The sequence below is a fragment of the Mesoplodon mirus genome (assembly GCF_964341445.2).
Source record: "Mesoplodon mirus genome assembly, chromosome: 4".
Taxonomy (NCBI): domain Eukaryota; kingdom Metazoa; phylum Chordata; class Mammalia; order Artiodactyla; family Ziphiidae; genus Mesoplodon; species Mesoplodon mirus.
In genome coordinates, this window is record NC_138979.1 from 73946016 (window position 1) to 73973682 (window position 27667).

At 46.1% G+C, this 27667-nt stretch overlaps 1 protein-coding gene across 5 annotated transcripts in view; it reads left to right on the forward strand.

Moving 5' to 3' along the window:
* Positions 1 to 27667, forward strand: part of ADAMTS17 (ADAM metallopeptidase with thrombospondin type 1 motif 17) — a 351667-nt gene that overhangs the window by 47092 nt on the left and 276908 nt on the right. For all 5 annotated transcript variants that reach the window (XM_082617115.1, XM_082617116.1, XM_082617117.1 and 2 more), the window contains one exon: positions 23935 to 24107. In XM_082617115.1, coding sequence (XP_082473241.1) covers positions 23935 to 24107 — 173 coding nt within the window. The remainder of the gene's footprint in view (positions 1 to 23934; positions 24108 to 27667) is intronic.

The window sequence follows — 27667 nt, forward strand, 5'->3', positions numbered from 1 at the left end:
AGCTTTGGATTTGTCCACGCCTCTGCATGTAGGTTGCCTGAGAGTGTCTGTTCTTTGCTCAGACAGGACAGGGTTAAGCTAGCAGCAGATTAGGGGTCTCTGGCTCACTCAGGCCAGGGGGAGGGAGGGGTACGGAATGCAGGGCAAGCCTGCGGTGGCAGAGGCCAGCATGATGTTGCAACAGTGTGAGGAGGGCCATGTATTCTCCCGGGGAAGTTGTCCCTCGATCAGTTGTCCCTGGCAGTGGCGGGCTGCACAGGCTCCCAGGTGGGAAGGTGTGGATAGTGACCTGTGCTTTCACACAGGCTTCTTGGTGGCTGCAGCAGCAGCCTTAGTGTTTCATGCCCGTCTCTGGTGTCCATGCTGATAACCGCAGCTCGAGCCCATCTCTGGAGCTCGTTTAGCTACTGCTCTGAATCCCCTCTCCTCTCACACCCCGAAACAATGGTCTCTTGCCTCTTAGGCAGTTCCAGACTTTTTCCGGACTCCCTCCCGGCTAGCTGTGGCACACTAGCCCCCTTCCGGCTGTGTTCACGCAGCCATCCCCAGTCCTCTCCCTGGGATCTGACCTCCGAAGCCTGAGCCTCAGCTCCCAGCCCCCACTTTTCCTGGTGGGTGAGCAGACAAGCCTCTCGGGCTGGTGACTGCTGGTCGGCACCGATCCTCTGTGTGGGAATACCTCCGCTTTGCCTTCTGCACCCCTGTTGCTTGTGCTCTCCTCCATGGCTCTGATGCTTCTTCCCTGTCCACTCCCGTCTCTGCCAGTGAAGTGACTTCCTAGTTTGTGGAAGCTTTTCCTCCTTCACAGCTCCCTCCCCAAGGTGCAGGTCCCGTCCCTATTCTTTTGTCTCTGTTTTTTCTTTTTTGTTTTGCTCTACCCAGATACATGGAGAGTTTCTTGCCTTTTGGGGACTCTGAGGTCTTCTGCCAGCGTTCAGTATGTGTTCTGTAGGAGTTGTTCCACATGTAGATGTATTTCTGATGTATTTGTGGGGAGGAAGGTGATCTCCACGTCTTCCACTTCCACCATCTTGAAGGTCTCTCTCCGCCATATTATATCTTAACTTCTCAGAATCTACATCAGATTTACTAACTTAATTCCAGTGAGATATAGAAACATTACCCCTATATTGCTCTATTCTCTTTCCCCTTTTGTGAACTATTATTGTTTATAAATATATATCATAATATATATTTTATATTTATATATTATATACGTATCACAAACCCAACAATGAATTGTTGTTAGTATAATTTTTCTTAATTTATATAATTTTCTGTGTATTAAAGAAGCGGAGAAAGGAAAAATTGAGCAAGTCTATAGAGTTTGTTATATCAACCTTTTCATCATTTCTTGCTCTCTTCATTTCTTCCTGTGGATTTGAGTTATCATCTGTTATCATTTTCCTACCCCAAGACAACTTTGCTAACACCCATCTCTTTTGTGCTTGTTTTGTCAAACACATTATCTTTCTCTATGTGAGAGGCCTGATAATACAGCTATGTAAATAATGCTTTATACAATTTCTTTTAAAATCAGGTAAGAGAAAAGGGGAAGAAATATGTTTCTTTTAATTACATATTCAGCTCTATAATTTTTCTTGTGTTTGTGGATTTGAATTGTCATTTGGGGTACTTTCTTTTAGTCTGAACAACTTCCTTTAGTATTTCTTGTGTGGAATGTCTGCTAGGAACAAATTCTCTGTTATTGCTTATCATAGAATATCTTTATTTCACCTTTGTTTTTGAAGGATAGTTTTGCTGAATATAAGATTATTGGTTGACAGTTCTTTCAGCACCTTGAATATGTCATCCAACTGTCTCTGGCCTTATTGTTTCTGATGAGAAGTCAGTTGCTAATCTTATTGGCACCTTGTACATGATGAGACATTTTTCTCTTACTGCTTTCAAGATTTTCTCTTTTTCTTTGACTTTCATCATTTTTACCATATGTCTGGGTGTGGATCTCTTTGTATTTATTCTACTTGGATTTTGTTGAGTGTCTTGGATGAATCATGTTTTTCATCATACTTAGCAAGTTTTCAGGCATTATTTCTTCAAATTGTTTTCTATTCCTTTCTCTTCCTCCTCTCCTTCCCATTGCATTATGTTGGTGTGCTTAATGGTGTCCCACATTTCTCTGAGGCTCTGGTCATTTTCTGCTTTTCTTCAGATTGTATAATCTCTATCAATATATCCTTATATTTGCTGAGTCTTTCTTCTACTAGTTTAAATATAGTTTTAGCTCCTCTAGTGAAATTTTCATTTTTGTTATTGTACTTTTCAAATTCAGAATTTCAGTTTACTTCTTTGAAAAAAGTAATTTGTCTCTTTATTGATATTCTCTATTTGATGAGACATTGTCATTAAAGCTTTCTTTACATCTTTAAGCATAGTTTCTTTTAGTTCTTTGAACATTTTTTTTTGTGGATGTTTTTAAGTCTTTGCCTGTTAAATCTGTCATCTGGGCTCTCTCACAGTCAGTTTCTGTGCCTGCTTTTTTTCCTTCCATGTGGGTCACGCTTTCCTCTTTCTTTTTTTGTGTCTCATAGTTTTTGTTGAAAATTGGACATTTTATAATAATTGCAGGAACCTGGATACTGGTTCCTTATCACTTCTTCAGGTCTTCTTTTGTTGTTGTTTGCTTGTTTATTTGTTTAGTGATTCAGACTATTTTGGTGATGTCTTTTTTCCTTTAGTGCCACTCTCAGAGGGAGCAGCCAGGGGCATATGTATAGTCACCCTACATGAAAGTGGTTTAATTGGGGTTCTCTTTGTCTCTTTCCCTAATCTCTCTATTAAGCTGTCTGCCTTTTTTGGTATCACATCCAGCTGGTGTGCTTCATTAATTGCTGACTGATTGCTCTGTTTTTTCAACAGTGCCTGAGACATACATGGCTCTGCCATTTGATCCAACTAAATTCAGTAAGGGGTCATTTTTGTGGCAAGTCTCTGAGGTCTGTTCTAACCCCAGGAGGGCTGTCTTTTCCTGTTTTCTCTGATGAGCTACCTGACCTATCATTTAACATATTGCTTTTTATTAAGAGGGGCTGCCAGCCTCATATTTGCTTATCACTAAAATCCTTATTGTTTTCAAGAGTGCCTGTAGGCTTGAACTTTATTTCAAATAATGCCAGTACTTTTGGGGAGAGCATAGAAGCTCTTTGATTTTATGGACTACCTCTGTCTTTGGGGAAAATCTCTAAGCCACTACTCTTGACAATAGGCAGAGTTGGTAGTCTCTGGTCTTCTCAGCTTGCCTCTCCTGACATAGAATATCTGCCCTGTGAGCAAGCTGATATGAGGGTGATTGGTGCCCCCAGTATTTTCCTGGGTTAGAGCCTCCTTCTTATGAGGGGGGGCTGGGTGATGGAATGGAATCTTAACCTTTTAGATGCACTCATCAGGAAATTAGAGTCTTCAGTTTGGACTGGAGGAGATGAGAAATGCTGGTGGCCTACCCCTCCTGGTAAAGCACCATATCCTTTGATTGGCAGCTGAGGGGAAGAGGAGCTCTGCTTCTCTGTCATGCTCATCTGGAGTGGAGCTTCCATCATTCTGAGCTAGGATGGGAAGGAATGAGAGAGCAGTGGCTCAAATGTCAGTTTTCACTCTTGTCCTGAAAGTGGAACTCATGGGCTGCAAGAGAAAAGTGGTCAGTTTGGGAACCACAGTTGTCATAAAATGGCTCTTTCATGCTGTGGCAGGAACTCTAGAAATCTGAGGTTAGCTTGCCGTGGCAGCATAGTTGTGAAGGTGATTGACTGAAATTGGGCAGCATTGAAATGGATCTTCTGGAAGTGCAGTCTATGATCTAAGATTCCTTGAAGACTTCTCAAAGCAAGAGAGGCCCAGTGTTGGGCGTGACAGCGAGTGTGGGTTTTTTCTAATGCTGAGCAGGGTAAGTGGCCCTGAAAGGGGACATTCCAGAAAGAAAACTAATTGGTGTTATTCCCAGAGCTGGGAAACAAGTTGGTCATGGCAATAGCAGCTGACTGACCTCTGGATTTCCCTGGCTGGACTTTCATCTTGTCTCATGCAGCATCCAGGCAGGGAGTGAGTTGACCTGTGATGGGATCAGGGCCACAACTGGTGGGCTTATGTAGCTGCTGGTGCCCTGTCCAAAGCTCCTGCTGGGCATGTGTAGGCAGGTATGATTTCAAATCAAAGGCATATCCAGAGCTGATCTCAGACCACTGTACTGATTGATGACACAGTGTGGTCCCCACAGGTCAGGATCCTGCTACAAGTGATCAGGACTCTATGGTGGCAGACTTTGCCCTGGAAGATTGCTTGCTGGGCTGGTGACTTTATGTTGGTCTGCCCTTACAGGCTTCTAGAGCAGAAAATCAGTGTGATGGGTCTGGTTTCCAGGGATGCAGTAACTGGAGTCATATCAGACAAAGAAACTGACCATACACCTCGTGGAGGGAGGCATCCTCTCACAACAGGATGGCCCAAGGGCCACTCAGTACGAGCCAGTCTTGTGCAGTGGATGGTTGGATCAGGTGTGCCAGGATCAGAGCAGAAGTGATGTGAGCCTGGCTCAGAAAGGACGTGCAATAAATATGGGTGAAAAGGACAAGAAGGTGAGGGAGGGAGGAGGTGAAGGGGCTATCCTGTCTCTAAAAGATAGGGCAGAGCAGTACCATAAAAAGAGAGAACATGTGACTCCTCTGAATGTCCTGAGGAGGTACTGGGGCACCTCAGCTCCCAACATGTTGTCAGTGTCTGGACTTGCCATGTGGGAACGTTGTCTCTTAGGAATTGAATGCTGAGGTTGGTGGACTTATGGCTCATTGAGCTTCTTGTAAAGACTGTGCTACAGGGATTCCCTGGTGGCGCAGTGGTTGAGAGTCCCCCTGCTGATGCAGGGGACACGGGTTCGTGCCCCGGTCCGGGAGGATCCCACATGCCGCGGAGTGGCTGGGCCCGTGAGCTATGGCCGCTGAGCCTGCGCGTCCGGAGCCTGTGCTTCGCAACAGGAGAGGCCACAACAGTGAGAGGCCCATGTACCGCAAAAAAAAAAAAAAAAAAAGACTGTGCTACAGAGCTTAGGACAGTCCAAATGAGTTTGTTATAGGAGACCAGTGGCAGCAGATTAAAATAAATCACCCAGGATGTGGTGACACATTCAGATTAGGAGGCCATAGAAATGCTCTCTTATTAATCTCTGGATGACAAGGGCACTGCGCGCATTGCAAAGCGTGCTTACAGCATGGCCTTGGGTTTCACCCTGCAACTATCAAGCAGTCCTTCCACTAAAACCCATATGAAGACAGAAAAAGGCAAAAACATATTTAGAAAAATGAAGGAAACAGGCAATCTGTTGTCAAAATTGGCAAGGACTTTCCACTAACTATAAAGAACGGTGGGCCTGGATTGGTAAGGGTAGTCAGTGGGCTTTTCAGAGTGGCCAAATCCTGCCTGTCTGAAAGAGCGCCAGAAGAAATATTTTCCCATCTCTTGTTTGCCCTTGACTTTGAATTTTAGAAGATTTATGATAATTAGGAAACTGGTTGGCTGTCCCTCTTGGTTTGGCATTAGCCATTGTTTTATAGCCATTCTACAGCTAACTCCAGGGCAGCCCTGGAGGGAGGTATGGCGGGAGGTATGTTGCTGGTACTTTGTATCTAGCATTGCCCTGTGGACAGAAGGAGACCTGTAGATCCCTATTTAAGTGTCCCATCGGTTCAGAATGTACAGTACTGCTCCCTGGGGAGGTACAGGATCCCACCACAGCCTGGTAGAGCCGACTACACAGATACCTACTGAACATCGTGCTTGTCTGCCTGTCCTCTAGTAGCAGGTCTGAGATGGGATGCTGACTGTGATCAAGGGAGACCTGTTCACCCAAGTCTTGGTGCTGGCTTTAGGTAGACCTCTCCTCATTGCAATTTGAGTATGTACAGAAAACCCATTTGAGGGTCTGAGTTCAAATACTATAGCCTATAAAGGAAAGGATAAGCAGAGAAAACATATCTTTGGAAAGGATTTATTTCAGGACCAGAATAAATTTTAGAAAACCGGTATCCTAATGGGATGTAAGAAGATAAGGCTTTACTATGGAAAACAGTATGGAGTTTCCTTAAAAAAATAAAAACAGAGCTACCATGGGATCCAGTGATACCACTCCTGGGCATATATCCAGAAAAGATGAAAACTCTAATTTGAAAAGATACATGCCCCCCAATGTTAATAGCAGCACTATTTCTAATAGCCAAGACATGGAAGCAACCTAAGTGTCCATGAACAGGTGAATGGATAAAGAAGGTGTGGTGTATGTATACAATGGAATATTCCTCATCCATAAAAAATGAAACATTGCCATTTGCAGCAACATGGATGGACCTAGACATTATCATACTAAATGAAGTAAGTCAGACAGAAGGACAAATATTGTATGATATCACTTATATGTGGAATCTAAAAAATAATGCAAATGATTTTATTTACAAAACAGAAACAGACTCACAGACATAGAAAACAAACTTATGGTTACCAAAGGGGAAAGGTGGGGAGGGATAAATTATGGGATTAACATATACACACTACTATATATAAAATAGGTAAGCAACAAGGATTTACTGCATAGCATAGGGAACCATATTCAATACCTTATAATAATCTATAATGGAAAATAATCTGAAAATACATATATATAACTGAATCACTTTGCTGTACACCTTTAACTAACACAATATTGTAAATCCACTATACTTCAATAAAAAAGAGAACATTTGGACCTAAACAGATGTCAGAAGTCATAAAAAAAGAAGATAGGACTTTAAAGAAGCAAAAGCCATAAGAACTGCAGAATGAGAAGTAAAAACAGTAAGCTTAAAATAAAAGGGAACTGGGCTTCCCTGGTGGCGCAGTGCTTGAGAGTCCACCTGCCGATGCCGGGGACATGGGTTTGTGCCCCAGTCCGGGAAGATCCCACATGCCGCGGAGTGGCTGGGCCTGTGAGCCATAATCACTGAGCCTGTGCGTTCAGAGCCTGTGCTCCGCAACGGGAGAGGCCACAACAGTGAGAGGCCCGCGTACCGCAAAAAAAAAAAAAAAAAAAAAGGGACTGGTGAGATAATGAAAGCTTATAAAACTAGTTTGCTGTAGCAGAATTAAAATCTACAAGGGAGGCACTACGGAGTTGAAACGACATTACACATTTGAATTAGTGATGTAGAGAATAAATGTGACATGCTTCTTTGGGGGCAAAGGAAGGAAAGAATAGAGTGGTGAGAAAGGAAGTGATAGAAATGGGTTACAGAAAATGTAAGTCCAATTTTAGAATCTCTGCAGAAGGAAACCCTCTGCCCAAGTTAGGATAGGGGCATTCATCAAAGATTTTTAATGAATGAAGACTTTCTGGAAGGTTTAAAAAAATCTCAGTTTACCAGATAAAAGGCTTACTGTGTTTTGATCAAAATTCATATACATAGTCCTACAGTTATTTATTCTGGCAAAATTTGTGAATTATAAGAATAATAGGAAAAGTTATACCAGTATTCAAGCAGACAAAACAGGTTACTTAAAAGAAACAAAAATCTGGCAGGCCTGAGTTGTCCATGATACTAAGTCCTAGAAGACAGTGGAGCCAGGACTGCAGTGTTGGGACAAGAAGTGACTGTACAGGCTTCCCTGGTGGCGTAGTGGTTAAGAATTCGCCTGCCACTGCATGGGATACAGGTTCGAGCCCTGGTCTGGGAAGATCCCACATGCTGCGAAGCAGCTAAGCCTGTGCACCACAACTACTGAGCCTGCACTCTAGAACCCATGAGCCACAACTGCTGAGCCTGCATGCTGCAACTACTGAAGTCCATGTGCCTAGAGCCTGTGCTCTGCAACAAGAGAAGACGCTGCAATGAGAAGCCCATGCACCGCAACAAAGAGTAGCCCCTGCTCGCCACAACTAGAGAAAACCTGTGTGCAGCAACGAAGGCCCAGTGCAGCCAAAAATAAATAAATAAATTTATTAAAAATAAAAAAAGTGACGGTGCTCCAAGAATATTACACTCAGACAATTTGTTTTTCACCTGTGAGGGCACCTGATACTCTTAGATATGTAAGAGTTTAGAAACCATACACCCTGCTTGTCCTTCTAGGAAGGATTTCTTTAAAACATAATTGCAGTTGATTATGAGCTGAAGCAAAATTAAAAGATTAGAAATAGGGAGGGCATCATATAAAGAGTTGATATGGATGATTGAAACTGGTTTAACATAGAGTTAAGCCTAACTAATTGATGCAAATACAGTTACAAATGGAAAGCAATAATTAAAAAGGGAAGATCAAAGACCTAAATGTAAGGGCTAAAACTATCATGGTCCTAGAAGAAAACATAGGAATAAATCTTTATGACCTTGAATTAGGCAATGGTTTCTTAGATATGACATCAAAAACACAAGTAACCAAAGAAAATAAAGATAAATTGGATTTAATCAAAGTTAAAATATTTTGTGCTTCAAAGGATACCATCAAGAAAGTGAAAAGATAACTCACATGATAGAAAATTTCTCCATATCATATATCTGATGAGGGACTTGTATCTGGGATATATCCTATACAACTATAAAAAGACAACTCAATTGAAAAGTAGACAAAGGACTTGAAAAGATAGTTCTCTGAAGAATATACATATAATTGGCCAATGATCACATGAAAAAATGCTCGGTCAGCATTATTAGACACCAGAGGAATGCAAATCAAAACCACAGTGAGATACCATTTCGTACCCACTTGGATAATTACAATAAAAAAGATGGACAATAACAAGTGTTGGTGGAAATGTAGAGAAATTAGAACCCTCATATGGTGCTGCTGGGAATATAAAATGGTACAGACACTTGAAGAACAGGTTGGCAGTTCCTCAAAAGTTTAAGCAAAGGGTTACGACATGACCTAGCAATTCTACTCCAAGGTATACACCCAAGAGAAATTAAAACATTTATTCACATAAAAACTTATACATGAATGTTCATAGGAGCATTATTCACAATAGCCAAAATATGAAAACAACCCAAATGTCCATCAAGTGATGAATGGAAAACAGTGGTATTCCATGCAATGGAATGTTGTTTGGCAACAAAAAGGAATAAAGTACAGATACATGCTGGATGGATGAACCTTGAAAATATTTTCATAAGAGAAAGAAGCTAGAAACAAAAGACCACATATTAAATGATGCTATTTATATGAAATGTTCAGAATAGGCAAACCTATGGAGGCAAAGTAATTAGTGATTTCCTAGGGCAGGCGTGGTAGAGGACGAAATGGGAAGTGGTTGCTTATGGGTATAATGTTTCATTTTGGGTGATAAAAATGGTCTATTTGTGTCATCATGGTTGTGCAACTCTGAGAATATACCAAAAGCTATTGAATTGTATCCTTAAAATGGATGAATTGTATGGTATGTGAATCATATCTCAATAAGGCTGTTGTAAAAAATAAGGAAAGGTGTAAAATATAAAGTACTTTAATAATCTGTACCTCAAATTTAAGAACTATTTACAAATCAGAAAAGTGGGGGACTTCCCTGGTGGCGCAGTGGTTAAGAATCCACCTGCCAATGCAGGGGACATGGATTTGACCCCTGGTTCGGGTATATCCCGCATGCCGTGGAATAACTAAGCCCATGCACCATAACTACTGAGCCTGCTCTCTAGAGCCCACGAGCCACAACTGCCGAGCCTGTGTGCCACAACTACTGAAGCCTGCGCATCTACAGCCCATGCTCTGCAACAAGACAAGCCACCGCAATGAGAAGCCTGCACACCACAACAAAGAGTACCCCCCACTCACCGCAACTAGAGAAAGCCCACGCACAGCAATGAAGACCCAACGCAGCCATAAATAAATACATAAATATATACATAAATAAATGAATGAATGAATGAATGAATAAATAAAAGAAAAGTGGAAAGGAATCTGGGAGAAAAAAGGGATGTTAAATTCTTCTCTGCACAAAGGGAAACCCAAAGTTCTACTACGTTCTTGACATGGAAAGAATGTTTCCTAAGATTGTGAGGATAGCTTATTGTAGAATTGCTTCCTAAATGCTGGAGATGATAAACTCAGTGAAATACAGCTCACATAGGAAAATAGAGAAAAGGAACTAAAAACATGACAGAAGATCAAAAATTATCATTTTTATAATAAATATAAAGGCATTAAAACCCTCTATTCAATGACAAAGACTCAGAAATGACACCAAAAAGTTATGGTAAAAGCATGAGTAAAGATTTAAACATCAAATACAATTAAAAGGTGATAGGGGGCTTCCCTGGTGGCGCAGTGGTTGAGAGTCCGCCTGCTGATGCAGGGGACATGGGTTCGTGCCCCAGTCCGGGAAGATCCCACATACCGCGGAGCGGCTGGGCCCGTGAGCCAAGGCCACTGAGCCTGTGCGTCCGGAGCCTGTGCTCTCCAACGGGAGAGGCCACAACAGTGAGAGGGCTGCGTACCGCAAAAAAAAAAAAAAAAAAAAAGGTGATAAAATCGAGGAAATACTTATTATAGTACTACAAAAGTCTAATATTCTCCATTTCTTCTTTCACTTATTTTAAAACTCTTTAGTGCTTGTGTCAGCAGCACATGTACTAAAATTGGAACAATACAGAGAAGAGTAGCATGGCCCCTGTGCAAGGATGACACACAAATTCATGAAGCATTCCATATTTTTAATCTAATTTTTAAAAAAGAAACATGAGCTTATTTACAAAACAGAAACAGACTTACAGGTATCAAAAACAAACTTATGGTTACCAAAGGGGAAACATGGCAGGGAGGGTTAAATCAGGAGCGTGGAATTAATGTACACGCACTACTATATATAAGATAACCAACAAGACTTAACTGTATAGCACAGGGAACTCTACTCAGTATTCTGTGATAACCTATATGAGAAAAGAACCTGAAAAAGAATGAATACATGTATATGTATAACTAAATCACTTTTCTGTGCACCTGAAACTAACACAACATTGTAAATCAACTATACTTCAATTAAGTTAAAAAAATAAATGAAAATAAATAAAATAAAATGAGGTTGTGGTAAGACCACTCCCCCCTCAAAAAAACTATTTACTGAACACCTGCTATGTGCTAGGCACTAGGTATGGAGTGATGAATAAACTGGCATGATTCCTGTTCTCACAGCTTCCTGTAGAGTGGAAGAGACTGTTATTAAACATACAACAGTTAAATTATTTCAAATTGTGGTTAAGTGCTCCAAGGAAAAGAGAAGTGTGCTCTGGTGACTTAGGTGAAGGGGTCCAAGGACAGCCTCCTTGAGGAAACGGCATTTGAGTTGTGAGGACAAGTCAGTCAGGTGGCTGTTTGGAAAAGAATTTCCCAAATGGAGCTATTGCATGTTCAGAGGCCAGGGTGTGGGGAGGAGATTCAGTGCTTGAACTCATGAAGGCCAGTGTGATTATGTGGTTGCTCCCTACTTGGACTTTAGGGGAAGCCACAGGACAACAGAGGGAGGCCACAGGAAATTGGGAGTGGGGGGTCTTAGTGAATTTGCGAGTTGGCCTAATGAGAGTTTCCATTCCCTCTGCTATTTAGTTTGCTCATCCTGGTGGAGCCCAAGGCTACTTTACATGTGGAAGTCCGAGGAATGGCTGATGTGGGCATAAAGGAACCGCTCACCTCGTGGTGACCCAGTGTGGACATTGGAAGTCTGGGAGCCCCACTAGTAAGGGTGTCAGGAGAACTGAAGCCATGCTCAGATGAATGTGCCTTTCTGGGCAGGTTCTTTGGCCCTGGAATGTCCTCGGCATTCAGGAAGGGGGTTCATTGGGAAAGAGTCATAGTCTGGTGACTGGGTCTAGGCCAAAAGAGGAGCACTTGACTTATTTTACCACCTCTGGGTCTGCTGGTGGGTTATTTGAGTGCTCTCTCCATGTGTTAGGGGACATCTTGGGCTTCTGTGAAATTCAAGGGGCCTTTGGAGGAGTGAAGGATGTCTGATTGTTAACTGCTCTGGAAATATGTGAGCATCCAATATATTTGGAAGAATCCCTGACATCCAAGACAGAACCATAAATTTGTTTTCCCTAAGCTTCTAAAAAGAGGTCAAAGGATCTTTTGATCCTTCTGTTCCTTGTTTATGGACTTCATTCTCTCATTCACTTACACATTCAAAAATAATGACTGAATGCCAACTATGTACCAGGCACCCTGCTCAGTGTGGGAGATACAGAAGCGAGAAGGGCAGTCCCCACCCTCAAAACCCAGATACTTGGGGAGATGTAGAGCCCACGACCCGAGGCTATGCTGAGCACTATTGGGTATCAGGGGAGGGGTGGAAGGAAGAAGCCTTCACCTATATTTTAGTTTTGTGTTAAAGCAATGAAGAGTTCCTGGTCCAAAGATATGGCCTGCCCTCCTTGCAAAGATGGAGGAATATCTGCGCTGTCTGAAGTTTCTTGTACTTTTTTGCCAAAGATGAAAGACGATCTGTCAAAAGAAACAATATCCAGGAACCCTGTGGGGGATTCCAGGTACAGAAGACAAGTTGATTTCTTTTCAAGCTTTTGTTTGTCCCGTCTTGCTCTGGCTGAAACATGGCACGTTAATTAATTTCTCTCTCCAAGCTGTGTATTTGGGGCATGTTCTTTTTTTCTTTTCCATCAATTTAGAAGATAAAACCGGGGCTTCCCTGGTGGCGCAGTGGTTGAGAGTCCACCTGCCGATGCAGGGGACACGGGTTCGTGCCCCAGTCCAGGAAGATCCCACATGCCGCGGAGCGGCTGGGCCCGTGAGCCATGGCCACTGGGCCTAAGCACCCGGAGCCTGTGCTCCGCAACGGGAGAGGCCACAACAGTGAGAGGCCTGCATACCACACACACACAAAAATAAATAAATAAAAAGGTCAAGCTCCAGTAGGCTAGTGTAATCTTTCAGCAATAGACTTAACTGAAAAGTGGTGGTGAGAAGCACATGATAATTCCAAACATTTGCATTTGTTTTCTTGAATTTGTCAAATGTATCTTGATGGACCTCTGAGATGACTGTCCTCTCTGGGAATCACACGTTGTCCTGATTGTCCTGACTATGTGGCTATACACACTTCAACTAATGTGAAGGTGACCTGCCCAGTCCACACTTCTTAAGGCAAGAAAGAAGATGGGCATCTGTTATGGATTAAAATGTGTCCCCACTAATCTCTGTGTTGAAGTTCTAACCCCTGGCACCTCAGACTAGGAATGTGTTTGGAAATAGGGCCTTTAAAGAAGTGATTATAGTTAAATGAGGTCATTAGGGAGTCCTTGAAAGAAGAGGAAATTTGGACTTAGATGGGTAAAGAGGGAAGATCTGTGAAGATGAAGACAGAAGGCAGCCATCTGCAAATCAGGAAGAGAGGCCTTAGGAGAAACCAACCCTGCGGACACCTCAATCTTAGCTTCTAGTCTCCAGAACTGTGAAGAAATAAATGTTTGTTGTTTAAGCCACCCAGTCTGTTACTTTGTAATGGCAACCCTAGCTGACTAATGCAGTATCTTTTACAAGAAACATTTAATATTTAATAGAGGTTGAGAAGGTTTTAGACTGATGTGAAATAAAACGGAAAACACAGCTATCTGCCTTACCTTCAGGGAACCCTATGACAGCCAGTGTGAAAAATTCTTACTGGAATAGGCCCAGCGTCTTTGTTAGATGGTGCTACCTTGCATTTTCCATTTTTCCTGCTGCTTTTTTTCTGGTTGTACAGCTCTGTCCTTTCCTGATACAATGAATAGTGCTTTTCTTCCTCCTCTCCTTCCAGTTGGAAGCCTGCTTTCCCTAGGAGTCTGGGCTGTTTCCTTGACGGTTCTTTCATCTGTGGGGTATTTATAGGACTGTTAAGGTTTTACATGCTTCTCTCCCTCCCTTGAGGGGAGCACCCAGCGCCGGGCCAGCCACAGATTCAGGGTTTGACTGGCACCTGTTAAACAATTATCGTCTTTTCTCAGTTGGTGTGAGGTGGGCGTATTAGAAGCCTTGTTCTTCCTTGCTGGCAGTCTGTGACTGGACAGGGAGAGTGGTAGAAACCGAGTGAAGATGGCAGTCTTCCGTGGGCCTGGGTTTTCTTATTGGATGTGTGAGTTTTTTCCATCTCAAGCTTCCCTCAATTCTAGTATTTTCCAGCAGTGTTCCTGTTTCTCTCCTCCCCAGACCTCACCAAAGTCTGTACCATTTCCTCACCTCTCACTTTTTTCCCTTCCCTGGCCTGGTTTCTGCTCCCCTGTCCTCAGCAGCACTCTCTGTAAGACCCACCTGGGTCTGGACCTGGCCCTCTGCTGTGCTGGAGGAGCTGAGCAGCCCCTCCTCCTGAGACTTTATTTTCCCTGCTCCTGTGACGCCGTGCTCTGCTTTCGCTGCACCTCGCCATCCGCCCCCCCTCTTGGTTCTATTTCTTCTCTCCAGTTATGCAGTTTGGAGGTCCTGGAAGGATCGGTCTGGGATCCTTGCTTCCTAGATGCCTATCTCTGATCTCGCCTTTGCTTTTTTTTTTGTGGTATGCAGGCCTCTCACTGTTGTGGCCTCTCCCGCTGTGGAGCACAGGCTCCAGACGCGCAGGCTCAGCGGCCACGGCCCACGGGCCCAGCCGCTCCGCGGCATGTGGGATCCTCCCGGAACGGGACACGAACCCGTGTCCCCTACATCGGCAGGCGGACTCTCAACCGCTGCGCCACCAGGGAAGCCCTCGCCTTTGCTTTTGAGCGCCAAGTCTGCACACTCGACAGCCAATTTGACCTCTCCACTCGGGTACTTTAAAAGCACCTGAAATTAACAAGGCCAAAACTTGCAGTGCTTTTTTTTCACACCTGGCCCTGTTCCAGGGGTCCCTAATTCAGTAGTTAGCACAACCATACAAACCAGGAGTTACCCTTGATAGCCCTTCTTTTTTTTTTTTTTTTTTGCGGTACGCGGGCCTCTCACTGTTGTGGCCTCTCCCGTTGCGGAGCACAGGCTCTGGACGCGCAGGCTCAGCGGCCATAGCTCACGGGCCTAGCCGCTCCTCGGCATGTGGGATCTTCCCGGACCGGGGCATGAACCCGTGTCCCCTGCATCGGCAGGCAGACTCTCAACCACTGCGCCACCAGGGAAGCCCCGATAGCCTTTCTTTATCCACCCAAATATCCCCAGTATTCTTGGTCCCACCTTCTAAGTACCTCCTGAATCTATTTGCTTCCTTTCACTGGCAGTTGCCTCCTTTGTCTAGCTGTGGTCCCTATGTACCTGAGCTCCTGTAGTGGTCATCCAACTAGTGTCCCCACTTCCATGTCCCCCGGAATCTGTTCTACCCATAACAGCCAGGGTGACACATTGGAAACACAAGCCCTAGATGGCTTCCCACTGCTCTGGGGTTAAAGAAGAAAACCCTGAGCACATTGCATGTGACCCTTCAAGTGTACCCCTGCCTTATTGCTCAAGCCTCTTGGCCAGCCACACTCTTGGATCTGGCTCTTGGATTCTAGAACATGCCATGCTTTCTTCTGTCCCCAGGGCCTGTGTACCTGCTGTCCCCACTGCCTGGACTGCCCCCGTCTCCTCTCCTATCACTCCCACTGATTAACTGTTGCTAATCCTCCTAATCTTGGCCCTTGTGTCACTTCCTGATGGAACCCAATCTAAATTGGAACCCCCTTCTTTTTATCCTGTCATAGTATTATCTATCCTTTCTTGCAAACATTTGTTATATTTATAATTTTTATATATTCATTTGTTCATTTGATTAATGTTTATTCCTCCTAGGTGGTCACCTACATTGCCTAGCACATAGTAGGTTCACAATTCAATATTTGTTGACCAAATGAGTATCTTCACAATTTAATATTTGTTGACCAAATTGAGTATCTTCACAATTCAATATTTGTTGATCAAATGAGTATCTTCCCACCTCACCCACAGACAGTAGTGCCTGGTTGCTTGGTGCCCGCGTGGCTCTGACCATGGGTGGGGAGGTCTGGCAGGGCCAGCTCAGCCTTCTTACCCCTGGCCCTGCTGCCTCTCAGGGTGGGGGTGTGTGGGGGACACCTCCTGCCTAAGGAAGGGACTGATTTTGGACTCCAAGCTTGATCAGTTCTTCATTCAGGATCTTAACCACAAAAAACCCTATTTTCCACCTTCTTTGTAAGGAATTTACATGAAAAAAATATGCCTTTTATAAAAGTGACTTGGCCTTGGGGGAAGTTATTTAAGGAATTCATACTTGGAGAGCAAAACTTATTTTTTTCCTTTAAAAAAAAGAGAGAGAGAGAGAAGGCCATTATTTTTCAAGGATATTGGATTTATGCAGCTGCCAAAAGTTCACCTGGCTGGGAGTGCTTCTGCACATGTGGAACCATCGTTTCTAGTCGAAAAGGTAGTTTTTTGTTTGTTTGTTTGTTTTTAAATAAGCTGACCCTTTGGTTGAAGAAAATAAAAGTGATCAGGAAATAATTTTTTTGGACCTGATAATTTTCTTGGAAAGTATGTTGTTTGTCTGTGTGTGTGCAAACTTAAAAACGAAACTTGTTGTTTTCCTCCTCCAGTACTTTTCCCATGTTGACCATGAATCTGTAAGGTGCTGTCCTCGGGTCTTGGGATGTGGCGGTGATAGGGTGTTGGGAAATCTATGGCACACACTGATGCTTGCATTTCCTTCACAGGGCACCCCATTGATGGGTTTTTGTTAAAGATGACTCAGAATGAGGGGCAGCATTCCTGACTGTGGCAGGGTTCTGCGGTGTGGAAGTGCATATCCAATATCTTCATATTTCCATGGTGAAGAAATAAATCCTTATTTCTAGAACTGGGAGGAGTCCTTGAAGGTTGAATGAAATATAGGAATTAGTTTTAGGACTGACCCTCTCATTTTAGGCTATATCAGTTTGTGTCTAGTTAGGGGAACAGAAACTGTGCTAGGTATTTCTAATTATGAGATTTAACGCAGGGAATTGGTGACATCAGTGTCAAAGTCTGAATGAGCAAAAGTGGAGCTGAGGTAACCCAGGTAATAGCTATCACCCCAGGGCTGGGGAAGGAAAAGAGAAAAGGCGGCATTTCCAAGACCACAGAGCTTGCAGCAGTGGTCTGTGGGGCTGGGGCTCAGTCCTGTGAGGGACATCAGACCACCAACGAGGTACAGCCCAGCAGGTGTCTCTATGGATGTACCTCTGAGGGAGATGAGGAGGCTTGGCTGGGAGTTCCCCAGGAGCTGGAGGCTAGAGCCACAGCTACCCAATGCTGCTGGAACAATGCCACCCTGAGCTGAAACACAGGAGCCCATTCTCCCCATCTCCTGCCTTCCAGTCTCCCTCCAGCGCCCCCTGTTGGCAGAGCTGAACAGGAAGCCAGCTAGCAAGGGAGTCCAGGAAATAGTTTGCAGGCCCCCAACCCCAGAGTGGAGCACAGAAGAGAGGGCTGGGAGAAAAAGGGCAAATAACTGGTGCACAGGAAATGGATACCTTTCTGTTAAGTGGCACCTTCAACGTCATCAAGATCAGGCCCAGGTGAATTTTCAGAGTTCCCAACTCCCACCCTGAAGGTATTTTTATTACATCTCATGGCTGCTTATTTTGGAAGAGTTAAAGACAAAAGATAATGGGGCTATTGGACATGCAGTTGAAACCACACATCTTACTATTTTTCATGCTGTGGCAGTGGTGGCTTTGGTTCCTTGAAAATGGGTTGGTGTGGCCATGGTGGGGGTGTCTGTACACAGAAATCTCGCTTGTGGCAACAATCGGTCTCTCCAAGGAGTGTGACTGTCTGTTTTCCATCTTAATGAGAAACATTTGATTTCCATTATTCTATCCTGTGTGAAATGTCATTAATGTTTCATGGTTTAAATAGCTGATTTCATGTACAGTCATGTTTTGTGTTCTATCATATTTCTGATGATTAAAATATTCTGCCCTCTGGTATGATGGTAGGTTACATTGGGATGTTGAGCAGGAGTTATAAGCCATCCTCTTGAAACTGATATTTTTGTATAATTATAACTTATTGTTGCATGATTGAGGATGTCCTTAGAGAAACTCTTTCATACCCCTACCCAGTAAGAAATGTCGAAGACAACAAGTTGATTGGTGAGTGTCTAGACTAGAGGTCCTGATCAGACCCTGTAGGGTGCATACAAGCATCCACTATTGGTTCTGGGTCATGCATGCAAAGTTTAAAAATTAGCATTTAGACCCTAATAGTTAACAGCAATAATAGTAATGTAATAATAAGTATAGAAATAAGACTAGCAGCATCATTTGAGTGTGCTTATTATATACCTGACCCTGTGTTAGTTTCCCCACATCCACCCTAAGAGAGTAGAATAATTATCCCCTTGTTTTAGAGATGAAGAAGCTTGCTCCTGGCCACCCAGCACGAGCAGACTCTACCCAGCTCTGTCGGATGTCACAGCTGGGCTCCTCACAATTAGAGTTGTCCCCTCCTCCTTAGGTGGAGGGAGTACTGTGTAAGAATTCAATTTTAGGACATTTAGGTTAAGTTCCTTGAAACTTAATCTTGTTATTAATTAGGAATTTCAAAGAGTTAAAAAAATTCACTCAACTAAGTGTAATTCTCGAATGTTCCTACTATGCACCAGGCAGTGCTCGGCGCTTTGGTGGGTCCAGAGGGTGATGTTTGGGTCCTTAAGCTCACAGTCTAGCCCAGAAGGCGAGCATAGACCCACGTTAGACTATAACATGGATGGGAGTTTGGCGTTTGCAGGATTGCTGGGGAGCAGGGGGTTCAGGGGGCACTCCAAGCACCTCAGAGTTGGCTGTCCAGGTCCTCCACCTGCAGTGGGCCATGGCGGGGTGGGGGGGTCACTTGGGCAAGCTGCATGGACCCCAGAGCTCCAGTCTCCTGCTTAGTCTGGTCTGAGAGATTTTCCTCTTCTCATGGCTACTTCTGTTTTCTAGTTTTGAATTAGTTTTTGATGTGGTAGGTTCAGAAAAAAGAAAGTCCCATCCACGTGTCCTGCATGACAGCACAGCCAGTTCAGGCAGGGGAGCTGTAGACCCTTGCGCCTTGGATGGGCTGTGCCACCGAGTGAACAAGGGGACTCTGCCTGCTGAGCAGCACCCCTCTTATCCCAGAAGCCAGTGTCACCATCTGTGCTCTCACCTCTTCTTTCTAACTCAGACCACCTGTCATTCCCCTTGGTTCTGCTGCCCCACTCTTGCCCTCCTGTTATGTTGGCTGCTGGGCCCTTGGTCCTTCTGGGTGCTCTCACTGCCCCCTCCCCTGTGGACTGAGGGATCACTTGAGGCTGCCGACTTGGAACATGCAGTGGAATTTCTTTGGAATTCCCTTTGATGAGTGTTTTTAATTTTCCATCCTTCAGTGTTATAGAAGGGACTGAGGGATCACTTGAGGCTTCTGATGGGATGGCCTTTGTCCTGCCCACTAGAGAGCTGGAGAAAACCCATGGTTAATGCAGCTAAAAGAATACGTGATTCTGGACTCTTCCCCGATGTTAAGGGTTCTGGTTGTCCACCGTGCTAGTGTGCCCAGGTGGGGACGTTCTTGATCTGGACCTTAAGTGCTGTGTGTGGGAAATGTTTATTTTTCTGGCTTGAATGACAAGTTCAGGTTGTCTGCATCTCCCTGTTGACTCTGTAAGCATGTTTGACACCTGCTACCTAGCTCCTAGTGGTGGAGACTCATCTTTGTCTTCTCAGCCTGAAGAGCCCAGTGCCCTTGGGCAGCTGTCTCCATTTCCTCCACCATGTCTGCTTTCCCTCTAATTTGCTTCTGCAGCTGGCAGTGCTCCTTTGGCACAGAGAGTAACCTGAGGTCTTCTCTGGTGATGACATTATAGAATCAGACATGCAAGGATCCTCCTTGTGCAGCGGGACGTAGAGTAATTTCAGGGCTGGCTTCCACCGTTTGAACTCTCTCACACCAAATATTTTGTGATTTATGCATTGGTTTTCCCTAGTGAATACCTAAATACTCTATTGTTGTTAAACTAAAGAAGTATCTATACTATATAGAGCTTGGCAATTCATAACTGAGCTTATTTTTTACTTTACCAAGAGCAAAACTAACAACTAACAGGAAATTTTGTATTTGCTCAGCATTTTCATCAGTCTCCAAACTCTTAGAATAAGTAACATATAATTTGAATATGCTAAAAGTACAACATTTAGAATGCCCTTGTTTTCCTCCTTGTCTTTTTCTCTCCCGCATCTTGTTCCAAACAAGATTCAGGGTAACTTGCATAAACACACACAATTTTCTTTTTTAATGGATAATTGAGGCAAAAGGAAAATAAATGTAAGAAAAATATGAAGCCAGAGATTGAAAATCTACCAAGTCAGCACCAAGCCCCAGCAATGTGCTGGCAAAAGAAACTGCTGGGCTGGACTTGGGAATGATCCCCAGTGTCTGTGACAACAGGAGAGGGCCTGGGGCCTTGCAGGTTGTGGTCTGTCCTCATCAGTGGGGTGAGGGCCGCCTCCCTTGTTCCCACAGTGGAGGGAGACAGCTAATGACCGAGTGAGCTTGGAGGGCCCCCAGGTGGCTGCATGCCTGCCTGGCCTGAACTTTGACTTCTCCTGTGAGGTCTAAATCCAGCACCCATGTTATTATGAAATTGGTGTTTTTCTTCTTGCTTTTCAGTATGCTTATAATCTGTGAATATTTGTATTGATGAAACTTTGTTTATTAGGGTATATTTATGTAGTTCATGGAATTAAAGGTAAAAATAGATTATGGTTCTGTTCTCCCTGTAGGAAAGGAAGAACCATCAGAAGTGATGGCTGTAGAGCTTTGCTGGTGGAGGTGTTGCTGGGAGCAGGGAGAGAAGAGGAGGGTGAGCTTCCCTCCCCCTCCACCCCCGTTCCCATCTGCAGGGATAGGGAATGCAGGTCCTCGGTCTCTTACCTGCTATTACCCAATCCAGGCTTTTGGACAGACTGTTGAGCATCTTTATTGTTTCACTGCAGAAAGAGTGGTGCCTTTGTTGAGGGCTTGTTGCCCTAGACTTCACTGGAGTGGGTATTCAGTATGTGGCCCGGGCACCGCATTGCCTTTTGATCTCCTGAAACCCACCTAGCAGTGGGGGTCTGAATCGAGGCTTGGGGCCTCTCCTCTTGTGCTTGGGACAGGACAGAGCCCTGGGGTATGTGGGGGTCACTCTCCAGCCTAGCGTGGTTGTGGCGTGACAGCCCCAGTTAGCAGTCCTTGGTGAGGGGGGCTCAGGTAAGAGCACACATGGCCCGGGAGCTGGCTGTGTAGTTGCTGCTGTTGCTCAAGGGCCTGGTGCGAGTGGAGGCCATCTGAGCAGAAGGAGCCGTCACTGAAGGCTACTCCTCCTGGTCAGGCCCTGCAGCAGCCAAGTCGGTATACAGCATCCTTTGCCGCTGAGTTTTCTGTGGCCTTTCCCATCCCCATGTTTTAAGTTCAGACAACAGCAAGCAGCATGTTCGCACCCAAAGGCAATGCAAGCGGGAGAGTCAGAGCTGCTGGGTGAAGCCTGAGTTCTAGGGCCAAATTTACCCCTGCCCAGTGCTTGACTTCAGCTTTGTTATGTGGGAAAGAGGGATTTCACTCTCTCATTCATCCATGTATTCATTCATTCACTCACTCAAGCATGCATTCATTCAGTGAGTATTTACGTCATAACATGTGCTGGGCCTGGGGCTGGGGGCGGTGAAAGGGACAGATGAGGTAGCTGTAGTGCAAAACCCTTTAAAAACCACAGAGCACCTGACCGTTGTGTTTTACCTATGACTGAGTGTTCTGGGCATATGTTAACGTGCAGCATTTTACCCTTTATGATACCCTGTTTATTAGCTCTCCAAGGTCCATCGGGAAGGGAAGGGCAGGTCTTCTTTGTTCCTACTTGAAAGGGTGATGCCCAGTGCATCGTCTTGACGTGTGAAGTGCCCAGGGGGTGATGTGCTCCTCTGGTGGGGAGTGCTGGGCTGCCTTTCTTGTACTCGCCTCCTACGTGTTTAAGCTGGCCGTCTCCCAGAGAACTGTCAGTAGTGCATCCTTTAGACCCTGCTAAGAATGCAGCTCTTTTCATACAGAAACCAGAAAATATAGACATGGTGTGAAAACAAGCAGTCAGTGTGGGGAAGAGCTGCAGAGGAGTTCATGAGTTGGGATGCTGAGACATGGGCAATAAATCCCAACTTTGGGAGGAGCTGAGGCACAGTTTGGCTTGTGGTCACCTGGGAGAATGTTGGTGAGCTCGTTATAGCAAAGCTGCTGCTTGGGTGGCCCTTTACTTCTGCTGCTTTAAAATGAGGGTGACATGGCTCATCACAAATTCCAAGCTGGACAGGTTGGCCTGATCCAAGCAGTGAGCACCCGGCAGGCATGCTGAGCCCAGGATTTGGAGGTCACCCATGGTCCACCTTCCTTGTGTTCCGAGAGGACCTGTTGGTGAATGTGGGTGTAGGTCCAGAGAGAGATCCTCAAAGAGGGGCCTCTTTCATTTTGGCCATGTACAAAGGCAGTACCATCTGACACCTTACCTTTTATCTTAGAATAGACGCTGCCTTCCCGAATTCGATTCCTAAGGCCTGGAAGTCTCCATGGGAGGTGGGCCTGGCTTTGGGGAGGAGGGAACCACCCTGCAGGTTGACAAGACATATATAGAGATTTATATCTGCTTCTCTCTACATCACTAAACAATCTTCACAGTTGTACTTTTCATGGCTGCCTGCTGTTTTACCATTGTTGGCTTTCTCTGTGGTTGGATTTGTAGATTGTTTTTCAGTTTGTCTCACTGCACGGACTATTCTTGTTTGTACACTATGACCCGTATTTCAGTTTTTTCTTATAGTATGCATCTTTGGTTCTGGAATGATTGGATGGCTGTATGAGGGCAGTTTGTGCATATGTGGGTTGGGTTTACTGCATGGAAGTTGTAGCAGAGCTGGCTCCCGTGTGAGCTGGTATAAAGATGGAAAAAATAGCTATCAAATTAAGGAACTGCCTTTTTATTCACATTCGGATTCTGAAAGTGCACGTTAGTCATATCAACCTTTGATGTTAGTCAGAGGCGTTTGCACCCACAAATCTGTATGTCAGTCCTCACATGGCAGTTTGAGCATCCAGACATCCTGACGTGGGCTCAAAATAATGACCATAGCTGTTGAGCAAGTAAGATCTTCTAGGAAATCAGTTGATCTGAGGGGAGTCAGTGGAGGATTACTTACTGTTTACTAATACCTTCCCTGTGGTGAGGAAAGAACAAACTCCAGTCTTGGCCTGGATGTGTGTGTCCTGTGATTTGTTGTTGTTGTTGTTTTTGTGGTACGCGGGCCTCTCACTGTTGTGGCCTCTCCCGTTGTGGAGCACAGGCTCCGGACGCGCAGGCTCAGTGGCCCAGCCGCTCCGCGGCATGTGGGATCTTCCCGGACCGGGGCACGAACCCGTGTCCCCTGCATCGGCAGGCGGACTCTCAACCATTGCGCCACCAGGGAAGCCCTGTTTTTCTTTTTGATGATGCTTTTTTTTTTTTTTTTTTGAAATACTGCTTTTGTGCCTGGTAAAGTTTGTAGCTCCTTCTTCGTGACTCTTGGCACGGTCTCTGGACTGCCCTCTTTCAGGCCCCTGCTCATTGGCCCAGCAGTGGGTCATGGTGCTTTCAGAAAGACTGGGGGTCTGTATCATTAACCCTGCCCGCTGGGCCCAGGCTTCCTTTTCCTCCACAGACTGTGCTGTTCTCCCCGTTCCCTGCAGGGACAGGTTTTCTATTCTGTAATCTTCGGCCCCATCTGCCCCATCACTGCCACAGTGGACGGGCGTGACCCTCGTGACATCTGGCCCCCAGGCATGCAGGCTCGGCCGTGGCAGCAGAGGAAAATGGACGCTGGGCCCGGCCACTGGCCAGGGAAGACTGACCATTCTCTTGGGGAGGCTTGACGGAAGGCCTGTTCACTGCGTGGACAGGAAGCCAATACACTAAAGGGCTGCACAGATATCTCTATTGTTTTCTAGAAAAGAAGAAGCCGAGGAGGGGCTGGCCGTCACGAGACTGGCGGGAGCGGAGGAATGCCATCCGGCTGACCACCGAGCACACAGTGGAGACGCTGGTGGTGGCCGATGCTGACATGGTGCAGTACCATGGGGCCGAGGCCGCCCAGAGGTTCATCCTCACCGTCATGAACATGGTGAGTCCAGGACCAGCACCTGACCAGGGGTTTTACTTCCTCTTGGACGAGCGCTCTGCATGTGGGTGCTGGCCATCTTCTCCTGGGGGGTGGGGATGGGGACATACACAGCCTTGTGACCCCTGGGCAACACAGAGCGCAGGGGGTGGGAGGTGCCCCCAGGGAGAGGCCTGACTCGCCAGCCTGGGCTGGTGTGGGGTCAGCGCCTGAGCCTGCTCAGTGATGGGAGTCTGCCCGCACTCCTCAGCAGAGGCCTCCCAAGACCCTTTCTGTGGGTAAATGCCCCTCCAAGGGGATTCAACGCCAAGTCAGTCGCTGCTCTGAAGAGCCAACAGTCTCATAGGAGGAATCAAGATCAGACTTTAATATAAAACAAAGCTTGTCGTGTGCAAGGAAGAGAGATTATCTAGTTGAGGGAACCAAGGAAGCAACCTGTGTCTACATCTGATTTGTTGAATGAGGAGTGAGGGAAACCTTCACTTGGTGGGTAGGTTGGGGAGGGACCTCATGCCTCAGATTTTAGATGCAGGTGGTTGTTTGCACAGAAGGATGTTTGTGTGCATCCCAACTCCACCCATCTATCCACTCTCCTAACAAGCATTTTTGAAGACCTCCTGGCATTGTGTTAGTTGCTGGGGGGACAAATGCAAAAAGACCTGGTCCTTCCCTCAGGAGACAGTCACAGATGGATGGAGTGTCTGTGTTTCAGTAGACATCTCTACTGGGTGGAGGGCTGGGGAGTGATCACCCCACAGCATGGAGGCTTCATGAAAGAGCTGACCCTTCAACTGTGTTTGCCAGGTGGGGGAGCGGTGGCAGGTCATGCAGGAGATGCTGCAGGAGCTGCATCCGGGGGAGGGCAGGTGGTGTGATGTGGCTGCAGCAGGGAGTGGAGCAGCCTTAAGGTGGGGACGTGCATAGGGTCAGGATGTGGTGGGGGGCGGTAAGCCATCCCTAGGAGCGGGGCCGCCGACGGGGAGGGGAGAAACAAACGTGTCTGGAGCGAGGTTTGGAAGAGCAACCCCAGCAGCTTCACTTGGGTGGATTGGAGTGAGAAAGGCAAGAAGGAGCACTGGGAATGGAGTGTGTGAGGAGAAAGGGTCTGAACTAAGGGGCAGGAGTGGGGATGGAGGAGGCATTCATGCAGAGAGGAGGATGTGCTGGGAGGAAAGACCCACAGGACTTGGTGCCTGGCTTGGAGAGGCAGGAGGAGGAGGCGAGAGAAATCCAGGGGACCCCTGGGATATAACCTGGGTGGCTGGGTGGATGGTGGGCCACTGGATGGGAAAAGAACAGAGCATTTGGGGACACAGCGAGGAGTTCTAGTCTGGACAAGCTGGCTTCGAGTTCCCCACGGGAGCTCAGGATGGAGGGCCTGGCTGGAAGTAGGGACTGGGGCTGACCGGTGCACAGCTGGGAGCTGCAGCTGTTGGCGTGGCCAGCCATGTCCAGGTGGAGCACATTGGAGAGAAGAGAAGCTGCCCACAGATGGCCCAGTGGAGTGCCAGTCCCAGGGGGCCAGGCAGAGGGTGGGGAGCTGGCAGAAGGGCAGACAGACTGGGCAGTGGTTGTCCCTAAGGAAAGAAGTGAGAGGTGCAGGAAGGGAGTGGTTAACAATGCCAGACGCTGCAGCCGGGTCCCCGCAGGAATAGCTTTAGGGATTGTTGGGGGTGGCAGCTGGGTAGGGGCAAACTGAAATGAGACCAGGAAGTGAAGAAGTAGAAACAGCATCGCAGAAGATCTTGGCTGAGGGAGAGAAGAGCAAAGAGCCTCGCTAGGTGGAATCAGGGTCAAGGAGGACTTTGGAGAGGGAAAGGGGTCAGGGATTACAAGTGTGGGGTTTAGGCCCAGACAGGCCTGGACCAGGACTCCTGCTCTGAGCACAGAGCTGGCTGGCAGTGTCAGAACCGCTCTGAGCTGGCTCCCCCTGCAGGAAGAGCAGCAAGGCAGGGGCTTAGCCACCCCAGGGGCCTTGTGCCTGGCTGCGAAGGCACGTAAGGCTCATGGAAAGAGAGTGAGAAGAGAAGGCCAGTCCCTGGGCTGTGCTGCGGGGGGTGAGAGATGGCTGAAGGCAGCCCAAGATCAGGGAGGCTAGAGACATCGCCAGGGTCACACAGGAAGTCACTGGTGGGGCTGTGACCATCAGGCTAAGCCTGTCTGTAACTGGCCACAGGGAAATATATGGTTGTGAACCCTACCCTGGGCTAATGGGGGTGGCGAGCCTCATGGCAGTCCTGGCCCCTGTGAAGACAAGACTCTGGTACCTTGACCTCTGTCAGGGTGACTTGCCAGTGCTTGCTTTCGGGACATGTATCAATTTGCAGGAAATTCCACCTGTCTGGTCCGCACGCCCTCAGACAGGCCGTGCTCTAAAGCTGAGGCTGCTTTGGTGGTGCGTGGAGATTAGAGTCTTTAAGGTGAGTTACTGTTTGGACCCGCAGACCTCCCCATAGGATGGGCTCTTCTGCAAAGCAAACGGAGATGTGGACCCCCTGCGGGACTGATCCAGGACTTATCTGTTTTCAAGACGTGGGTACAACATGAGGCACCTGGTCACCCTCCCTTTCAAAGTCATCTACTCTGGGGGTTCCATTAACTTCTTTCCTTCTTCCCTCCCTCCTTCTTTTCCCCCTCCCTCCCTCCCTCCCTCCCTTCCTTCCTCTCCTCCCTCCCTCCCTTCCTTTCTTCCTCTCCCTTCTTTCCTTCCTTACTTTTTCTTTCTTCAGATTTTTTAAACTTGTGCTTAAAAAATACCATAAAATTTTCTCTCTCACCCACCTTTAAGTCTACAGTTCTGTGACATTTAGGTTCATTCACATTGTTGTACAGCCATCATCACCATTCATCCCCAGAATTCTTTTTGTTTTGCAAAACTGAAACTCTGTACACATTAAACACTAACGGCCCATTCTCCCCTTGCCCAGCCCCTGTCAGCCACCCTTCTACTTTCTGTCTCTATGAATTTGACAACTCTAGGGACTTTATATAAGTGGAGTCACACAGTATTTGTTCTTTTGTGACTGGATTATTTCACTCAGCATGATGTCCTCCAGGTTGGTCCATGTTTTAGCAGGTGTCAGAATCTCCTTCCTTTTGGCTGCATAATATTCCATTGTGTGGACAGACTACATTTGGTTTGTCTCTTCATCCATGGATGAACAATTCGGTTGCTTCCTCCTGAGGCTCTGTGCACAATGCTGCTGTGACCGTGGTGTACAGTCTGTCTCAGTCCCTGCTTTCACTTCTTTTGGGTATGGACCCAGAAGTGGAATTGCTTCTGTTAACTTTTAGTGGTTCTTGTCCCTGATTTCTGAGAAATATTTCTGAGTTCCACATTTGCACAAGCCCAGGTCTCCCTGGTGGCTGATTAATGATGGGCTGCAGTGCTGCAGTTGCCCAGAGGAAGCCCAGGAGTGGGCTGCTGGGGCCTGGCTTGGCACCAGACTGTTTCACCTGTAGATAATTTTATCTCATTTATATTTTTTGTCCAGGGCACAAGTCCAAGGAATAAACATTCATTACAACAACTAAAGTAATAATAAGGCAAAGCTCCTAGTTTG